The 21,082-nt window shown below is 40.7% G+C and overlaps 1 protein-coding gene across 2 annotated transcripts in view; it reads left to right on the top strand.

Moving 5' to 3' along the window:
• The window catches only part of pcxb (pyruvate carboxylase b), a 299,933-nt gene extending 280,232 nt beyond the window's left edge, over positions 1-19,701 (top strand). For both annotated transcript variants that reach the window (XM_042223129.1, XM_042223128.1), the window contains exons 23-27: positions 3,363-3,537; positions 5,227-5,300; positions 15,578-15,718; positions 16,200-16,301; positions 16,784-19,701. In XM_042223129.1, the coding sequence (XP_042079063.1) occupies positions 3,363-3,537; positions 5,227-5,300; positions 15,578-15,718; positions 16,200-16,301; positions 16,784-16,933 (642 nt within the window). In that variant the 3' untranslated portion in view covers positions 16,934-19,701. The remainder of the gene's footprint in view (positions 1-3,362; positions 3,538-5,226; positions 5,301-15,577; positions 15,719-16,199; positions 16,302-16,783) is intronic.
• Positions 19,702-21,082: the final 1,381 nt, after the last annotated feature.

Below are 21,082 nucleotides of genomic sequence, written 5' to 3'. Positions count from 1 at the left end.
CCCAGTCAAGTCTGTCCCGTATTCAGTAAGTGAAAATAAAATAAACAATAAAAGGTGAATCAAATGGACCATTACGGCAAGGCTGGGATGGTCAGTTTGGTAAAGTAAAATATCCGTTGGGTATCTTTCTTTGCCTTTAGACAACAATTCTGATGGCAAAAGAGCCAAACGGGACAGGCCAAAAAAATAAAAAATAAAAAAATAAAAAAAAATAAAAAAATAAAACAACTATCAGAGCTGCAGGTTGCATCGTAGTGTGTACTCAGAGTAAACACTTCATACGAAATCCTCTCATCTCAGCCAGAACATCTGACTAAATCTCTCGATATTCAGACACCGACAGCCCGTCAGCACCGAGGGGCAGTTGAGCGCACAGCATAACTTCAGTCGTTCATTCAGTTAAATGATGACTACCACAGTTTACTTTTGCTTTGATTTCATTGTGTTTTAATTTGTGTGCTATTGTGTTTGCCTATGTCGACACGGAAGCCGCACAGCTGAGACCTAAATCTGATATTCACTCACACACAACACCATGTATCAGCATGACTGATTTACATAACCTCGGCTCAGACGTGAAAAGACACGAGAGGAATTTTGTTTAACGGAAAGAAAGTAAAACATTTATCACATTATCTTTAGAAAGCACAGCTAGCTTGTGACTACTTTGCCTTCAGTCATTGACCTTTAGTTGCTGCTGTGTCGCTCATCTTTATTAATGCATATAAGCACACACATGTATAACCCCAGCTGTACGCTGTAGCTTAAGGTTATATTCGTACGCTATCAGCAAAGAAGCAGCAGTGTTTCCTTAATGGTGCTTTGGTGGTGTTAATTAGCTGGTGAACAGGCGTTCCATAATTATATCACATTCATTCATTTCTCAAAGGCTGTCGCAAAGTTACTTTCATTCCTTTGAATCATAAAGTGGTAACTGAGTTGTTTCCTCGTCTGGTGCGGGTGGAAAAAACACAATGGACAAGGGAAAAAGATGGGGGACAAGGTGGGAATGTGAATTGTGAGACTGAGGAAAGAGAAGTGTATTAGACCATCAGAAATGAAACGAGCTAATGAAATGAGTGTCATTAAAAATGCAGCATATCCCTCAGAGGAGCATACTTGAAAAGAAAGGAAAGGGGAAAACTGAGTGCGTGTGATGTTTAGGATTTCCCACAGAAATGCGGAGAGTCACCAAATAACCTTGGAGGAAGTTTCCTTTATTTGTTAATGGAAACAGACACACACACGGAGTCACTGTCTGTGTCTCACACTTAAACAATCAAGCATTTAGGTGTAAGGCCATCCTCAGAGGAGACTGTGCTAATGAGCAGGGACTCCAGTGAACCTGCTATCTTTGAAGTGCCTTTCTCGCACACGCACAAATGAGTAAGCTATCTTTGGACGGTTAGCTCTGTGACTAATAGAATTGCACTGGGCCCTTTGTCTAGAGATTTCTGCAGGGTGCACACACACGCTTGATGATGTTATGAAGATGCAAAGCAGCACACAAATTAGTAAACATAACAAATGTATACAGTTGTGGTAGAAAGTACGCCCTTTTCAGTTCCAAGGTTTTACTTTTATCAGGATGCAATAAAAATCATCTGGTCCTCAGCAGGTCTTAAGTTAGGTCAGTATAACCTCAGATAAACTGTAAAACATAACTGATTTCACTGTTATTAACAAAAATAAGCTGATAAACAAATACAATCAATGAACTGATCATCAGCAAGTGTGTGTGCACCTCTGCATGTATTATCACAATGCCAAGGAGGAAAGACCAAAAGCAACGACTTGGAGAAGCAACCGTTGCTGTCCATCAATTTGAGAAGGGTTGAAAGTTTCCAAACAATTTGATGTCCATCATTCTACAGTGAGAAAGATTATTCACGAGTGGAAAATATTCAAGACAGCTGCCAATCTTCCCAGGAGTGAACATCCCAGCAAATTCTCCCCCGAGGTCAGATTGTGCAACGCTCTGACCAGAAACTGCAAAAAATACAAATATAACATCTCTGACTTTACTGGCGTCAGTTGGCGTGTTAAGACTGAACAAGTATCACTTGTGTGGGAGGGTGGCTAGCCGGGAAGCCTCTTATCTAAAAAGAACACGGGTCTGCAAAGTTGCATCTCAACTAAAGCCACAATACTTCTGGAACAACGTCCTTTGGAGAGACGAGACCAAAGTGGAGGAAACGAAACAGCAGAGCAGCACGAACACCTCATAGCAACTATCAAGCAAGGTGGAGGAGGGGTCACCTCACCATGACCCCCTCTGTATATTGCAATATTGTGTGACGATCTTCTGACAACTAAAGCTTGTCTAAAACTGGACCAGGACAGTGAAATCTGTAACAGAATGGCCCAATCAAAGAACAGATCTCAAACTGATTGAAAGCTTAACAGATGCACACAAACAACAATGACCTGAAGCAGCATTTGTAAGAAGAATGGGCCAGAATTCCTCCACAGCATGTGAGAAACTGATGTATTGCTTTGTGTACGACTTTAAGTTGTTGAAGGTGCTTCTATGACCTACTGAGTCATGGGATGTGCTTAGTTTTTCACACTATAACATAGACCACAAAGGTCAGCACCAAAGACAGGAGTGAAAACGCCAAGTCTTCCAGTAGCTTCCTCCTTTTGCATGTTTCAGGAGACAAAACCAGGGTTCCTACTCTTTACAGCAGCCTTTAGATGAATTGACACTTCTCAACATGATCTCCTCAGCGCACATTATTATTAGCCCCAGATCAATTGTCTCTTTCAGACACCAGCAACTGTGTGGGCAGATAAAATGTCATATCATTGGTCTTAAAGCAGTGTCTGTATATTGCTTCTGAACAGTTTCTTTGAATTGTCATTAATTTTTTTGTCACGTGTAACGCTGCAGTCATGTTTGATGGGCTGATAGTAGCTTACTGGCTGAAATGAGGGAGATGGAGAGAACTAAAGTGGAAACCACCGCAGAGCTTGACATGACAGTGCTGCTGTTTTTATGTAAATGTAAAAAAAAATAACTTAAGTTTCCATTCTGTTTCTACTGCTTCTCTCCTCCTTTGTGCCTCAAAGCATTCAGTGCATCTGTCTTCCTCTTCCTCTCACTCTGTGTCAATTTAGTGTTTTTGACAGGTTCGAGTTTTTATGTAAAGCTGTGAAGTACAATGTGAAGGTTTTACCATCACTTTAGATATTTCACATGCTTCCACCTCCCATGGGGACGTTATGAAGAAAATCCAGAAAGACTGTATGACTTTATAAAGTTTTAGTAAATAGTTTGTTCGGGACCCGCTTTTGCTTATTTTTTTCCCCTCTCATTTCATCTTCATTTCCTCCTTTTCCGTTTCAACATCCTATTTCAGGTGCTGAAGTCTCTTCCCCGCATTGACGGTCGACCTGGTGCCTCTCTGCCACCTATGGACTTCAAGTCTCTGGAAGAGGGCCTGCGAGCCACACACGGTGATGACATCACCCCTGAGGATGTGATGTCAGCAGCCATGTACCCCAAGGTGTTCCAGGAGTTTAAGGAGTTTACTGGTGAGTGGACCGACTGGAAATAAACTGTAGGGTTTATGAGACGTATTTTTTTTTTTGTTTCGATTTTTGTAATTTAACTGCTGTGTGAAATGTGTGTTTAATCACACTGCATTCGTGTGATTAAACAAGTCTTGGTTTGTGGTATGTTGTTCTCATTTGTGTTACTACTGGGGCTTGAAATTGGTACCAGCCAAACTTGGGTCAGGAACGCAGAGTATAAAGTTGACCCATTTGGTGCAAATATTTTTGTGTTTGGAGAGAGAAATCATCGTAATTCCAACTTGGTCTAAAGGCACAAGCTTGGAGCAAGAAATGACTAATGTAGCAAATTCAACAATAAAGGTTATTATGAATCAGATTTGACTGGAAGCAGTTTGAAGCCGCTGCCTGGATTGACCTGAGTTTAATTATTCTTTGTGGAGTTAGGACGTTGTTAGTTGTTAGTCTGGCGTTGGCTCTATGTGAAGGTTTTTAATTAATGTGCAGTTGTTCCTTCAATAGCGGGCTAGGCTCTATACAACCCTTAATCTAATGTGAACACTCATTCTTTTATGATTGTTTCATATTTACAATATTTACCAAAACAAGCCATTTTTTAAAGCTGGATATTCTGCAGTTTCTCCGGTGTGGTGTGATGAAAATGAGCTATTATTTGGTGGGAGTTTAATAAAAGGCACATATCCGGGGCCTGTTCTCCATATCTAAATTTATATTTTAGTCTAATCAAGCTGATAGGAGTTTGGCTTGATCCCAGATCATCCAGTGGATGTAAAGTCAATCCTACATGGCAGCGAGTTTAATTACGCAAACAAGATTAAATGATTAAACTGAAGCTGTGGGATTCTTCCCGGACAGCATTTCAGGGGGATCGATTGGACAAATATCAAAATCCTTTTTCCTTTCTGATTCTTTAACTTGAGAGATTAATTTAAGTTGGAGGGACCTGGTTGTGGCTAATTTGCCAACATCTGGGGGAAAATGTGGGATTTCCTCCGTCTGCCCATCAACAGTTGTGGATGAGTTGCAGTAATTACAGCGAGGGACCTGTGATGTGACGGAACATCTGATGAACTTAAAATCAAGTCACTGCTGCTGCACCATGTCAGGGGCTCAGAGGTGGAGATCCTGCCTTCATCGTGCTCGAAACAAATCAGGATAGAAGATCTTTGTTCTGTTGACCTGTAAAAATATAGCATATGGATTTAAAAAATAGTTCTTGAAAGTACAAAGGTGTTTGCATTTTTACTTTGTGACTGACTTTTATGACGCGTAAGCATAAAGGCATGATGTAATGCAGTTATTTCTATTTCTTTTTCACATTTTAGATCAGACGTTTTTTGATTTTATTTTTTTTAAACTCTCCTCTTTTCTTATTTCTGTTGAAGTTTTCACTGTCAGTGTGAATTATCTCAGTAAGTTCCTGATAGAATCATAGATTTGCTGGTCGTGGTTTCCAGTGTCGATATGTTTCCCATTTGAATGACCACAAGAGTACACCATCAGTTCGGATGATTGAATTCGGCCTGGATAATCTAATTCTCTTGTGGCTCTGAAGAACCATACAAGCGTTATCAAGATTACTGATCCTGGATCAGAGAGCTGATCTCTGAACTTTTTTAACTGCTGTGCAGAGAACTGGTGCCGACACTGTTTCTAACAAAAACGGCACTTCCTGTTTTCTTTTTTCAGCCAACTTTGGCCCAGTGGATTGTCTCAGCACCAGGCTGTTCTTGGATGGACCCAAGATTGCGGAAGAGTTTGAGGTAAGTAACCACTTACACCATTCTCACTGTTTTTACATCACTAATCTAATTGTTTTTCCTGCCACGGCTTTGTTAGCTTGTTACGCTCACAATATCATCTCTAACATGCATGAATCACCACACGGACACGTAAACGAGGTTAAAAACTTCCCCCTATTAAAGCAGGATTTTAACTGAGTAAATGTTCTTGGATTCAGTTAGCTGATGAGAAATGACTTGACTTAAGTAGAGTTCATTCAATGAGTTGTTTTCAGCCTAATTCTTGTGCATTCAAAGCCAACCTTCATAGGATATTAAAGGATATTAAATAAATAAATGCTAACAATGCACAAAAACCCCTGCTGTCTGTGGACACCTCTTTTATCATTTGCTTTTTTTTTTGGAGGGGAGTGGGGGTGAAGAAAAGTGCACGTTATTGTTAAGTAACTGTCACTAATTGTATCATAATACATTTAATCTTAATTCCTCTAATGGCCCAATTTTATCTTTAATTAACTCTGATGTTTTAACAGTTTAATAAAGAAAAGACGTTATCTGCAGGAAATGATCTTTCCGTCAGTGCGGATGACTGAGGTTTGATTCGGTTTGGTGCAGTCGCAGTGAAGTGCTGATAACAGTGGGAGGATGGAGATATTAACAATTTACCAGGGGAACAACAAACAGGATTTCTGATCCCTGTAGCCAGCAGATTGGCCTTCCTGCACTGAAATAGCAGATTAATTTAGTTGTATGATGTTTGAGACGAGGCTTGTGAAAACTACTGGGACCAACATGTCATGCCAAAAATTTTAACTGGTGCTGACTTATAAAGATTATAGTGTTCGCTTAATCTGCAGCAGAGAGGCAGCTGAACAGTGCAGTCAGAAGAAGCAAAATACATGAGTTGAATCATTTTGCATGTAAGTACAGGTAATAACTGGCTGTCACCTAGTTTCTGCCACTTTCATAATGTTACACGAGTAGAAGCAGCAGGATGGAGAAGAGTTTAAACTTTAATAAATATGCAGTCAGCAGAAATAATGTCAGGTATTTGCCGTGCTTATTAAACAGTTCTCTATGAAAAGGAGACGGCACGTTTAAGGACACTCGTTTGTTTTTTATCATTTTTTCCCCATTACTCATTAACACTTTGAGTAAAACTTAGCCTAAAATGATTGTTAAAGTTCAGATTGAAGAGCAGATTGGAGTGTGATGTAGCTGCTGACAGAAACTTTTGCTACAAATGTCACAGTCGCGTCTGATCACAGAGAAACGTTTTCAGATGGATTTGGTCTGTTAACGTAATAAAACTGTATTAATAACCTTTTGTTGTCCTTCAAAATCTATCCTGTAATTTTACATGAGGTTAGACATGATTTTGGTCTGTTTAATGCCAGATCATGTAGGAAGATGAGCGACTCGGTATTGAGGAATACAAATGGTACTCTATTAGATTTCTCTGTCCCTAAAGAGTAAACTCACTTGGATACAAACAAAACTATTATTAGTTGTAGTTTAGTAATGGACTAGAATAGTAAGACTTCAGTTTGGGTGAAGAGGTGTGGTTGTACCTCTGACCAGATGGCATCAGTACAAAACAAGTGAGCAGGAGGTGAGGCAGGGCAGAGATGTCTGTGACATTTTTTTTCTTTTTTAACTTCACAAGGTCTGAAGTGACCTTGTGAAGTATTTTTGTTGCTGCTTTTTTTTTTTACTTCTATAAAAGGATGATTAAGATTTGCAGCCCTTCCTGTGTTTTTGTTCTTTAACTTAACTAAACCTACACGCGTGACAATTACATGTTAACCTTGTGAAGTGTAAAATGAAGCTGATTATAACAACATAATGAAACTGAACTGATTCCTGTCACCTTGATAAATTGAGGAAACCTGAAAACCTGCTGACTTTGGTGTCACTGTACACTGTAACTAAAATGTTACAGTGTAACTAAAATGTTACAGTAATACTAACATTTTAGTTAGTGTTAAATGTAAAATGTTACACTGTAACACTGTAACTAAAATGTTACAGTGTAACTAAAATGTTACAGTAATACTAACATTTTAGTTAGTGTTAAATGTAAAATGTTACACTGTAACACTGTAACTAAAATGTTACAGTGTAACTAAAATGTTACAGTAATACTAACATTTTAGTTAGTGTTAAATGTAAAATGTTACACTGTAACACTGTAACTAAAATGTTACAGTCTACAGTAACTCCACCCTAATCTCAGCCATTAGTTCGACTACTATTCTGAAGCCTTGAGTTTGGTATTTATAGCTGTCACCTTGTTGGTTTTTTGGATTCATGTAGAAACCAGGGACCTTTCATGGAATTATGGTGGTGACTTATCTCTCACAAGAAAGCTACATTATGGCTTATTGAGTTCTTTGTCTGCTTTGCTAGGGGCCATAATTCCCCAAAAGAACACTAGAATGTATTAAAGAATTAAAACAAACAAGAATATACTGATTAGGAAATGTTTACTGAGGTCTGAAATAATAAAAATACAAGTGTGCCGTATGCATTTTCTCATAATGGACTGGTACTAAGGATCGCTCACCTAATCACACACCTTCATACAAGCTCTTTTTTTCTGCGCTACCCTCCTGCTATATTATATAACAATCACACATACTCATCAGTTCGACCCGCTCTACCACCTGAGCCACAGCTACATCATAAACTTCTATACAATTAAATTTGCCGTTGCAGCTGGAGGAGTTGCCATCTGCTGTCTGTGCAAGCATTTGGCGTACAGGATCTATACTAAAAGATTTTTTTTGATCCCCTAAATGTGCCTCAATTTGAATATTTCAAATTAAATATAACTATGAAATCTTAAACTACATGGACAAAATATAGCCAGCTAACTAAATCAGCAGTCAGTTCGTCGGTACTTGCAGTCGCCCTGCAAAATGAGTCACTGAAAACCTTTAAATCCATAAACACATTATTTTAACTCATTTTACATATTTTTTTCTCTCTAAATATGAAAAAACCTCCAGTTCTCTTGTAGAGATTGTGTGTGTACAGCCTCCTGTTGCTGTTTTGGTTGAATGTAGTTGGAGGCTTTTCAGAAGTATTCATGCTCATAAATATGGGTGTGTTGTAGAGAAACCCCACAGATTTATTTTCCATGGTCTTAAAATCTACTTTTTAAGTCTCGTGCATTGAGAGTGTGTGATATTCTGCTGCAAGCTCAGTGAGTAATCGGCCTACTCTCCCCTCAGCCTTCATACATCGTCCTTATTTTGTTTTCATATGTTAAACTAATTGTCTATATAGTACATATTTCTTTCATAAGGGTTCTTTTCTGTACTCTACGTCAAACTCTCTAATCTTTTGACGAGTATTAAAATTCCAGTATATTCCTAACAGCCTTCATACATTATAAATCATCTGATCCTCCTGCATCTTTTTCTTCCTTTCAGAGATTGCTCTTCATTCCCTCAGTATGACTGCCGCACACGGATCCGACTGACAGTGATTCAGAGCAGTGAAAGGCAACCATGTTTAATTACGCCTTCATTTCAGTGCAGCAAAATGTTTCCAGGCTGGTGTTAATTGATTTTTATATTACCGGAGACATAGGAAGCACTACTACCCTCCTGCTGTATTATTAGGAAAAATCCACTGTGCTCATTTAGTATTGACCCTAAAGACTCGCAGCTCCACCTCATCCACCCAAATCATTTGATGCCTCGAGTTAGAATTCTGTAAGGGGACCCATACCCAGACCCCTAACCACAGATCAGAATAAAACCTTCAAACATTTGATTAAGCCTAAGCAGTTTTAGCATGTAATTATTTGCTTTGAATTTGCAGTTTGGGATACATTGTTCAGCTCCTTTCACACTCGGCAACATACTAAATAGTCAGTGTGAATAGCAAGAAAAATAAATCTGCAATTTTAGAGGAAGAAAAGCAAAAAGTATCAATAATCAGTCTTGCCTATTGCTGTATCGACCTTCCTTCCATTTAAAATGATTTCCTAACTGTCCTTCCTTTAAACTGAAGACTTCATATACACAGCCCATCTTAGCTTTCAATGATTCTGTTTGCATTTTCCCTGCCTAAGTGTCTGTCATTCACACTTACCGAGTGCACTGATGTTTCTTTCCAACCTCAGCTGTCACCTCGTCTTGCTGCTGTTTATCTAATCTCCTCTCCGTCAGAGCTATTGTCGTTTTTTTTTTTTTTTTTTTTAACTTTCACTCAGTTTTGTGCTTAACATCAGTCTTTGCCACAGAAACGAGCCTGCCCCTGTTGTCATGACGATGGGCACTTTCATCAGATCGGATCCGATTAGCGGTGCCGAGCAAACCGTGGAATGAAAACATGTCAAAGAGTGACCCGTCGTAAGGAGAGTGAGTCACCTCACGGAGGCTAAAAGACTAGAACGACTGATTTCAGTTGTCTCATTGCTGTTTCACTGAATTTAAGCGTGAATTGTTACTATTGTAACTGGAGTTCTCTGGAGTTGGCATGGTTTTATATTGCGCGTATCGACGGTGAGACATTGTGCTATCGGCTATATTCGCTTTTTTCTTCCTATATTCTTCAGGACATACCGTCTGATACATAATGCATTAGTTTCCTTAGGTGCCGCGTGCCTTTATGTTTGAAAGCCAGAGTTATCACCAGTGAAATATTAATGACCTGGCAGTCGAGCACCTATCAAAGCACCACTGACAACGTTAACAGACAGGCAGCCGTCACTGGGGGGAGTTTTGAGTTGCATGAGTTCCGGGCGAATTGACTTTTTGGCCATGTGAGATGTTGCATTTGATGAGACTCTGACAGCTTGAGTGTGAAGTTGGAGATGGACTGCGTGGTGGCCAAATGAGTGACGGCAACAAAAAAAAGTCCAGTGCGCAGAAGAGTAGGTAGCATCGTGTCAGTTTGTGACAGTTATCAATTGGTGTTTGTAGCTTTGGCCGTACTGACTAGTTTGTAGAATTACAGTAAGTTTTGTGAAAGCAGAGAAAAGCCCAGAAAAACAGGAAATGGTTAGTTTCTAGCTGGAGCTTTGTAGGTGCTTCTGGCAAATCCGAGGTGATAGCTGTCAATACACGTGACTTTTGCAGTGCAGATGCATTATTAACTGTGTTCTTGTAGCTGACGGTGTTTATGAGCTTTTGGCAGATAGTCTGTAAAAGACACAAAGTCTTGATCAAAAATGATTTAGCCAGCACATCTTTTAGAGCTCAGCGCTAGACCCAAAGCCTGCAGCAGCTGATGTTGTGGGAATCGGATATAAAGGCTTTCACTGTAATCATATATTGTTCCGCACTTCCCATCAAGGTTGTTGGAAATCTAGCGAATAGGCCAAGAAAGGAAAGCGAGCCTCAAACATTTGTTCTGAATATTGTAGAGAACTATGATCGGATTTGTATTTATTTTTCAGTCTGCTGCTGAGTCCTGCTGAGTCCTGCTGAGCTGGCCATTTACACATGTCCCTCTTATAAGAGAAGTTACCACTTTGGAGAAAAACAAACATCTGATGCCTTTTTTAATGTGCACACATACACAAATATACACCTACTCACGGGTTACTGGTCAGTCATAGCAGTCATGCACCCACACATGCATACAGCACTAAAAAGAGGCGGAGGGCGACATCGCCTTACGTGTATCTGGCATGTGCTGATGATTCAGTGTGCTATTAATCATGTTTGACAGAAATATAAACACAGATTTTCACAAACACGGAGTCATTTATTTACCGACCATCACCACTAATGTGCGCAGACACCGACACATAATCTCATTACTGTCACGGGCGACACAAGTCATTAATAAAGTCGCATCAAAGACATCGTGTTAAGCAGAAAGGCGAAACTTGTTTAACGCAGGGATATGATAAACAAAAATGGCTAAGCAGGTGAGTCTGACAGGAGGCTGGTGCGTAAAGGCGAGAAGAGCACTAATGTGTCGCTGGGTTAGAAGAGATTCATGATGTGTGTATGTGAGACACAAAAAACAGTATAGTGGTAAGAAACCAAAGCAGGAAGCAGCTGAGTGTTTGAGGGTTTAGTCTAAAAGTATTTTATTGGCTTTGAAACCATCAATGTAGTTTATCTGATGTTTTTAAGTGCAGAAGGTCCTAAGTCTGAGGTGTGCAGTTGTTTTAGTAGGTATACTGACTTTAAATAACTTCTCTTGCTTATCTGTGGGGCTCAGAACCTGAAGACTGTAGGTGGTTAACTGTGAAACAATAGAAGAGGTGTAATGTAGAGAAGCTTATGCAACAAAGGTGGCGGCTGCAGACAGCACACAGAAGTGTTGGATTTTATAGTTGCTTATACATTCACATCTCTAACAAAATAATCAAAAGATTCATAAATGGTTAGAAACTCTTCTTATATGCAGTTAGTGTTTTATATAGGAACGCCTGAGAGGAGATGTAGTGTAGAAGACACAGATGGAAAAAGGTAGGCAGCTGTGTTTTTTGCAAAGCGCTGTCAAGGGCCTAACAAAACAGCATCAGCTGCAGAGAAGTTTAGTGTAAAGGAATGTGAAGAAGAGAGAGAGAAGGCAAAAGCTTGCAAAGAAAGAGTCGGAGCACCCAGAGAAAGAGAATAAAATTAAGATCAATACATATCTGCAGCATCGTGTATTTTTGTCTTTGCGCTGAGGTTTAGTTTGGAATATCAATGGAAACTCAGCAGCTCAGATGGCAGTGTGGGGTACGAAGGGAAGCATAAACAAAGTAGGAGACGCGGAGAGCTACACAACAGATAAGAGAAGCCGAAAGAGGCAGATGATGGAAATTAATAATGGCATGAGAGTCGCAGTGGCCCCAGAAATAGGTAACAAAATAACAATACAAAATAGAAAGCCGTGACACACGGGAGGACTGACAAAGAGCGAGATTGAAAGCCAGAGAGAAAAAGTTGGACAAATAGAAAGACGGGGAAAAATGAGTTTCCACCCAGTGAGATGAGAGATTTGAGAAGGGCTGTGAGATAAATGAAGAAGTAGAGCGGCTGGTGTCGAGGGGAAGACCGGCAAGCCAGAAAGCACGACTGACCAGAATTGATATGAGAAGGTGGTCGACCTGCTTGTGCTTCAGAGATGAGGCGCGTCTGTCTTAAGACACACTCACAGGTAGCAAACAACAGAGTGAACAGCTGTGCAAAAGACAGGAAGCATTTTTCGCCTCCTCTGGCCCGCTGTCATGTCTCTGTCATTCCCCCTGCCTGCCTCTTTATTTCTCTAATTGCCATTCTGTCTATACCACGTCTCCTCTATTTGATGTCTGAATTGACATGTCTGGTAAAAGTACAAACAGATTCAGTTTCTAGCCTCAGAGGACATGTGCAGAATGAATATGGCTGTATGTATATGTATATACAGCAGATGGAAACCCACATTTAAATATATAAATGAATGAATAAATAAATTATAAATAAATTGGGATATTTTTCTGCATCACTCCCAAAACATGAATTTTGGGCCAAAATGGAAACTTTTGGTGAACAGAATTAATTCTACCACACACACAGACGACACAGTGGTGTGATCTCAGTCAGTAGCAGCGCAGCATTTCCTCCTCCTGCTCTTATAGCACTAGAAGCAGATTGACAACCACCCAGGAGCCTGCTGGAGAAAAGGGGCCAGAGTACAATAATAGGTTTTTGTTTTAAAAAGAAAAACAAAAAAAACCTCACAGCTAATCATTTAAGTCGCTCATGTTTTCGGAGGTCATTTGAGAGGTTGTCAGTTAACCTTATGAATCTGATTTTCAGTGAAAGAAAAATGACTCCTTAAATGATTCGAAAACACAGGCGTGTGTGACATGTTTTTAATGTGCAGACAGATTTGACCGAGTTGAAATACGAGCTATTCAAGTCACAAAAGAGCACAGAAGCGTGGCTCTATATGCAAGTTGACTCAGCGGGGGATGGTGTCGCATGAGAAAAGTTTATCTGCCGGAGAAAAAATATTGGACGAGTATGCAGAACACCAGAGTGCATTATATAACTGCCACCTGGCGCCTGGGATTTGAGTTTTCTTTGACATAAATAGGCACAAACTGGTGTATGAATATTCAAAAGACTGGAGAAAATGAACTTGAATCAAACGGCTTTTAACAGACTGTAGGCCAAACACGGACTCTCCTCAAAGGTGACAGCTGTGTTTTATTTGCAGGTCAGTGGGCAAAGAACAGGAGTCATCAAATTGGGGTTCCCTGGGTCAGATTTGGAGCTAGATTATAGAAATGCACCGCTTCTCTTGATTGAATCAACAGTTGCTTTCTATTAAGTACTCTGTGGTTCTGTCACATTTGACAGACAGAGGCAAAATTGCAGCACTGCTTACAGACCACAGACTTTAAGAGGTGTAAAAAAGAAATACTTACAGGACTTAAATTATTTACAGCCGTTCTTTTTCAAGGTCAGATGAGCCCTGCTCCATTTTTATTCTATGACACAGAAGGCAGGTAGAAGATTCAGAGTTGATCTCAAGTGTTGCACTTGCACATGGTAGGTGTTCACTGGAACTCTCAATGTAAGGTGCAGAAAGATGTTGATGCAGGTAAAGGTAGTCATCATCAAGCAAAAAAACAAACAAAATAAAAGTATCACAGAGGAAAAAAGGAGCCAAATCGGCCATGTAGTGCATTCTTAGAAAATTAGGAATGCACTGGCCAGCTCAGATTGAGCCAAATGCTGCACAACCGATTGGACAACGTTTCACAGTGTCGAGTTTTTGGGGCGAAGAAATGTGATATTCTTCAACGGTCATGTCGGTCACCTGATCACGAACCAGCAGAGGATGCTCTTTAGTGCATGAAGACAAAACTGAGCAGTAACTCGATGCAGGTGCAGTGAAGGCCTGGCCGAGCATCTCAAGGGGAGAAAAACACCATGTGGTGATGTCCACAAGTTCTTGGCTGCAAAGGATTTTTTGAAAACCAGGGCAGTGCAGCGGTGTGGCGGTTAGCACTGTCACCTCACAGTGAGAACGTCCTGGGTTTGAATGCAGCCGGTGTGCCTGTTTTGTTATGTCTGCATGGGTTCTCTCTGGGTGTTCTGGTTTCCTCCCACAGTCCAGGGACTGGGTTAATTGTCGAGTGCAAGCGGAAGAAAATGGATGGATAGACGGCATTTAAAATGATCCTTTGTGTATTTTCACAATAGTGTTTATGTCTGAAATGTCTAAAATGACTGAGCTTTCAAAGCTTCCAGTTCTGACCAGCACGTACAGCATGAAAGAGCCTGCATTTGTCCCGCAGTTAGGAAACTCACATTATTACAAAAGCAAAGTGAATTAAAAACACTGTAATTATATGTGCGTACAGTACATTAGTCCTCCTCACAAACCATTGCATCATTGCTTAGTTGTGTTTTCTTCTTTATAGACGTAATTATTGATGTTTCCTATTGTTATAGCTAATAAGTTTAAAAAAATATTGCAGAGACTTTGAACTAAATGGGAACGTTTTTATGCTTACGGCCTATTTGTGTGGTTTAAAGTGCTTGCACACTTGGTTCAGTTAATTTGAAGGGACACTGCCTGCAGTGTGAACTAAAAACACAGATTGAATCTATCAAAAAATTTACATTTGATGATTCTCTGATAGCAGAAAGCGATTTTAGCAGCAATTTAAACTCCAAACTGCCGTTCAAAGAAGTGTCACACAAAGCATGTTTTAGGCTGTGATTAAGAAATTTGCATAAGCCTGTTGTTGTTTTTTTGTTGTTTTTTTAACCCCACTACACTATTATGTTAAGAGCAGTATTAACCCACAGCCCCTAGTCTAAATGGTTGGCACTTATAGTGGTTTGAGCTCAGCGCTTCCCAAACACATACACCACATTAGCAACAAAGCTAACATGTGAGTTGCTGTAAACGGGGGCAATTCTTTGTTCGCCGTCTTACACAAACACACTTCAGCACACGCAGGTTAAGTAAAAAGCACAGAGGTAAAATAGATGCAGGAAATTAACTGGATGTGGTGACATTAAAAACCGCTTAAAAAAAAAAAAACGCTCTTATTGAGTGTAAAATAAAAATTCTCACAGACATAGGATGTCTTATTGCTTTCAGCCCGCCCTAAAAGCAATAAGAACTCAGGAAGAGGAGGAAATATTGTCTGCCTAAGTTAACTTTTTCTCCTCCAACAGGCTCTGCAGTCTTTTATTGCTGCAGCTGGACTTGTGAACTGAGTATCCATGTGTTAATTTCAGTCTTCTAATGCAATATAATCGCCGTCGCTTCCTCCTGCACACCGTCCCCTCTTTAATTTTTCTTGCCTTCTTCTCATCTTCTCTGTTGTGTTTCAGGTGGAGCTGGAGAGAGGGAAGATCCTCCACATCAAGGCCTTGGCACTGGGTGACCTGAACAAGGCCGGGCAGAGAGAGGTCTTTTTTGAGCTCAACGGACAGCTGAGATCTGTGCTTGTTAAAGACACAGTCGCCATGAAGGTACGCAGGAAATGTTTGGGGAGAGACGTGAGATACAGCTGGGAAAGTGGACGGGTTGATGACGTTGCAGAGAAATTGATACTTTTAATCAAAGGACAAACTTGCGAGTTGGTAAATGATGAATAACCGTTAGACTGGATAGTTTGAGTGAAAGATGGATATCCTTGAATTATAATTGTATAAAGCATGCAAGGGAAGATTCTTGAAAATTGTTTGGCACGTTGAAGTCGGATTTGAAAAGAAAAACAGATTTCGTGACAGACAGTCTATCCCTAGTGATTTTTATTCATAGAAACAGATGGTTGTGAAGTGTAGAAGGGGACTCAGCAGGGAGGAACATTTCAATGGGCAGTTATGACTATATGGATAGATCACTGCCTGGATGAGTGGATAAATGGCGACAGGCGTGTGTGGGGGTACTTGGAAGAGTGACTGACCAGACAGATGGATGCGTTATTTTTTGTCTCGTCTCTTCACCCAGGAAATGAAGTTCCATCCCAAAGCTCAGAAGTCCATCCGGGGTCAGGTGGGAGCACCGATGCCTGGAAAGGTCCTAGAGGTCAAAGTAAAAGTTGGATCCAAGGTCAGTCGATTTAGGGTTTTTAAAGTTTTTCCCTCATCATGTGATCTCTCATTTCAATTAAAGTACTTCTGCTTTTTGTAATTGCTCTCAATGTTCTAACATTTGGATACTTGATCTGATCCCGTTGAGTCAATACAAGTCCTTTTTTCAAAGATTGTCTCTTTGGCCTCAGCAGCGAAATTCTTTTCTGTAAATAAATAGCAAGACAGTGGGAATAAATAACAAACAGGACAAATGTGTTCAAAGCGAGAGAAGGGCACATTGGAGAACAAAGTGCTTGGAAGTAGTGCACGCTGAACCTGAGACATCGTCAGAAGAGTCTTGTGTGCGCACTAAAGAGAAAAACCTCAGACATTGCTGTAGTAGAATCTAAATTTCAGAGTTTCATGAGACATAAACATCCAAATTTAAACCAGCTAGTTTTGTTCATCGATCTGTACATTTGACATTTTTTTATTGAGCTGTGCTTGCACTTCTTACAGGTGGAGAAAGGTCAACCGCTGTGTGTCCTCTCTGCCATGAAGATGGAGACTGTGGTCAACTCCCCAATGGCTGGGACCATTAAGGCTATTCATGTCACACCCGATGCTTCCCTGGAGGGAGATGACCTGATACTGGAAATTGAAGAATAGAGCGCAGGGGGGGAGTGGCAGGAGGCAGGCGTTCAGACGATATGATCCCGGAAATGGTGGCAGCTGGAGAAACGGGGAGAGAAATGAGGAGGAAGAGGAAGACGGGCGTTTGTGGCCCTAGATATGTACATATTCCTTTGGGTGCACTGGGGGATGCACAGTGAGGCCGTATTCATATCCAGATACCTGATGGGAGCAAAAATGTACGACAGTCCAAAACGGTGTATTGATTAGAAGAAATTTACTGAGTCCCCTGTTAACGTAATTCCATAGTTGTGGTATTTAACTCAAATAATGGCATCTTTGCGCACATCCGTCAACTTGTGGAAAATAGCATTAAATATTTTAGAGTAAGATCATATATTTGAAATGTGATACATTCCACTGCTGAAGTCTTAATCTAGTCTTAATGTGAGCTAAACATATCTAACGCTAACAGGGTTTAACTACTTGCATTGCTGTTGCCTCACACATTCAATGTGAGTAGATTGAACTTTTTGTCTCTGACTGCTCGGTGATTTCATACTTTGCTGGTTTCAAAAGAGAAGAATAGACTTGTGGATGTATTACACAGTCGCTGTTGCTCGTATGGGAACAATCTTCATTGTTTTTCTTTGTTCACGGTGCATTCTGGGAATGTGTAATCACTGTAGCATTTAGGCACAACCCCCCCTCCCCAACATTTCCTTAGAAATGACAGCACAGTACACTGAGGGGCTGATGAATGAAATCACAGTTTGTCCATCTGGTTTTTAGACCATATTTTTGTATGGGGTTTTATTGCAAGAAGAGAAGCACAATAAAGATGGCTTGTTGACAAGGGCGCACCAGAAACATCTCATGTCGAAGGCCAGTGAAAGTAAGTGGTTTCCTTTTTTAAAAGATCTCTGCAGGTGTTTTCTTACTCATGTCTGATTTTAACCCCCACCCACCCTCAAAATGTGGATATATGCAAATCGGATTAGCGTTGGTTTGAACATGGCTCTTAATTCAAAGCGTATCTGTATGAATATTTAGAGGTATGTCGACACAGACGTGGCGTTTGAGGTCTTTTTAGAGTGTCTGGTTTGTGTGATGTTGGAAAAGTTGTCAGAGAAGCAGTTTGACGGTCTCTTCAGAACCAGAGATTATGGCGGATGGTCTGTCTGCATGGGGATTTTCAATGCTAGGTGTAAATGGGATTACATGGTGCTGTAATGGAGCCATGTGATGTTATTTTCTGAGGCTCTGCTGATTAATTTATGGATTAATTCTCTGTCAAATGATGTTAAATTAGCCGGACTAATAAGGGACTCTGGAGACTCCCAGCAGCAGCAGCACTCTGCTTTATACATCTATGTGGGTGTGTTTGTACCAATGAGTCAATGTGCACGCGTATGAGAGCAAATTCAGCCCCTCCCCCATAACACACCAGCTGATATTTAAATGTATTCACATGCACACCATACTCTGATGCAAAATATCCAAACTAGCCCCTAAGTGCTGTCTGGATCACAGCAAATAAATCTAATCTAGTGCAGAGGACTGTGGTTTTAGCTCTATAATGACTGTCCAGCACATTTAAAAACCAGTGAGAATAAACAAAAATTAGACTCAGTTTTGCCCCAGTGTTTCCTGCAGGCCTTTCACCCTAAAAAGCGATGACTGAATGTTGAATTACTCTGACCGGTGACGGAACAAGCACACATCTGCAGAAAGTGTCAATGTTTGCTCATAAGGCAGTGAAGCATGCAGTGTTTGGGACAGCGAGCCAGGAGAGAGATCACAGCAGATTCCTTTCCCCAGATCATCTGTGCTCCTTCACAGAATACACTGATTGGGGGACAAAATTAAAATATCACTTTGTACTGCACTGGATTATTTCCAGCAGTTTTGCTCCATTACCTCTGAGAATGAATCCGCTTTCGAACCGTGCATCAATACTGAGCAGCGACGCCGTAGTTAATTGGGACTCTGTCTCCTCGCTCTCCCAGGCCACTGCAGTGCCTCGCTGTATCTCCTGGTTTATCATGTTTGACTCTTTTCAAAGAGACAAACTTGTATTGGTGGGATTTTTTTTTATGAATAAGTGTTTCTGACAAGCTGTTGCGCAGTAATGTTAAAGTTCCTGCCTCCTCTTCTGCTTTCTCTGCCTCATCTACCCAACCACCTTTTCATTTATCCCTCCATCCCCCTGTCGCTTCCCTCTGTGTATATTTGCACATGTTAGATGATAACAGCAGTTCATGCAATAAAGTTTCAATGCTTCTCTTTGTCTTAGCCAGCAATCATTCTAACAGACATGCTTATGACAATGTACTACTGCTCAGTGTCTCGGGGAAAGAAGAATAAATTGGAGAAAAAGTACGCACAGCTGGAAAATGTTATTTGTTTCAGACAAGGGGATATAATGTCAGCCTATTCTGGAGCTCATGCTATCTACAGCTGAGCTGTCAGAATATGAAAATAGGGTCTGTGACATTTCCATTTTCCTTGTATCACGTCTTTTTTTATGAAACAAAGCTGTTTATTTAGCAGAAATACTGCCTGCTGATTTCTTTCTCCATTACACCAAATGTTCACATTTATCAAGGGTTCGTTTGTCTTCTAAATCTACATTTCTTTCTAGTTTACTGTTGTAGTTTACATTTACCTGTTCTAAGTATGTTTGGGTCCTTTGAGAGACTCTGAGCTGGATTGCAAAAGAAGGAAAACGGATTGCATCTCAAAAATAAAGTGATATATGTTCTCTGTACTTACAAATAAAGTTAGCTCTAACTAAATCTGAATCGTGTTGGTGTGCATTGTATATTCTACACGATACATGTTATTATACCACAACACTGAAACAGGTGCGTAACATCAGTGATCTTGTTACGATGTGATGTCCTTCCGGCAAATCCTGGATCCTTGATTCATTTCTTTGACACGTCGGAAACGCCATGTTGCAGATCAAGCACCCACCCTGACAGCAGCAGCAGCAGGGAGATGGTCTCCACACACAGTTGAAGGAACACAGCAAAGAGCCCAAGTCTCCAAACTCCTGAGTCGAGCATCCACAGGTTGCCCTCTAACAAGATTGAGTCCTGTGGGTCATCAAGGGACTCCGTGGATCAAAAGCTCTGCTGCTACCTGCTAGACACCTGCAGAAGTACCACGTCCCTGCCTGGGTCAGAGCAGTTTTCTCAGTGCACCTTCCCATTATTAGGCGATTATTTTGTGGCTAATTTTAGTAAAACCATAAGCACCGAAAGAAAAGCACAAAAGGCTCGAGTGGAGGGCAGCTTTGGTCTTTAAGAACTAATAATCTCAGTCTTTCGGTCAAAGTTTCTCTACAAGCGTCGCGCTGATCTCAGCTGGAGCAAAATGTGTATTTTATCTGAAAGCTGGAGTCGTGCAATTCATATGAAGCTGTCAAATCACAGCCCTTTCAGAACAATGTGTCCCACCAGTAATTAGATTTCACCAAGTGGGGAAAAAAAAACTTGGCATATACTGAAATCCTGCTGATCAATGCAAGAAAATTATACTCTCCGGTTTTCTCACCTTTGTTGCTGGAATGTGACAGGATCTGTTGGTGTGCTGGAGGCAGGCTGTTTGGGTTATTTTACATAAGTAGGTTCATGTTGTTTTCTCAGCCCACCCCTGCCTCTTATTAGCATTCAATCCGAGTGTGGTTGCGTTGAAGGATTTTTTTTTCCTTGATACTTTTCCAAATAACTTGATTCGTGTGTGGCAGGTTATGCATCTCCTCTGACACCCTGCTGTCTTTAAAGGGGTTCAATAGATCTGATTATCTACTTATTAACCGCACCGAATCACTCAGGTTTGTAGTTCAACTGGCATTATTGATCATGCTTCACTTACTCTGTGCATGCTTGCTGGGTGGATGCTGGCAGCTGACGCTGGTTGACATTCTCAAACTCCTCCATGGATCTAGTGACTCGGAGCGTCGCTAAGCCATGCGCGGTTGGCTTGCATGCACTCGGTAAAGTAGGTTAACTGAAGGTGGTGAGGGAGGAAATGGTGCCAGGATGGAAGAATAGCTTGGTGCTTAATTGTCGTCAGATTAAATCGCAGAGGTAATTTTGTGATAAGATGGATGTTGTGACCCACTTTTCAGCTGATTTGAGTGACGGCCTTGATTAATAATAACTTAATCAAATTTGC

The sequence above is a fragment of the Haplochromis burtoni genome, unplaced genomic scaffold, assembly GCF_018398535.1.
Source record: "Haplochromis burtoni strain Fernald_Lab_line unplaced genomic scaffold, NCSU_Asbu1 Contig_102, whole genome shotgun sequence".
In the NCBI taxonomy this organism is placed as follows: domain Eukaryota; kingdom Metazoa; phylum Chordata; class Actinopteri; order Cichliformes; family Cichlidae; genus Haplochromis; species Haplochromis burtoni.
The sequence above is the reverse complement of the archived record's forward strand: the minus strand, read 5'-3'. Positions and strand labels throughout refer to the sequence as shown.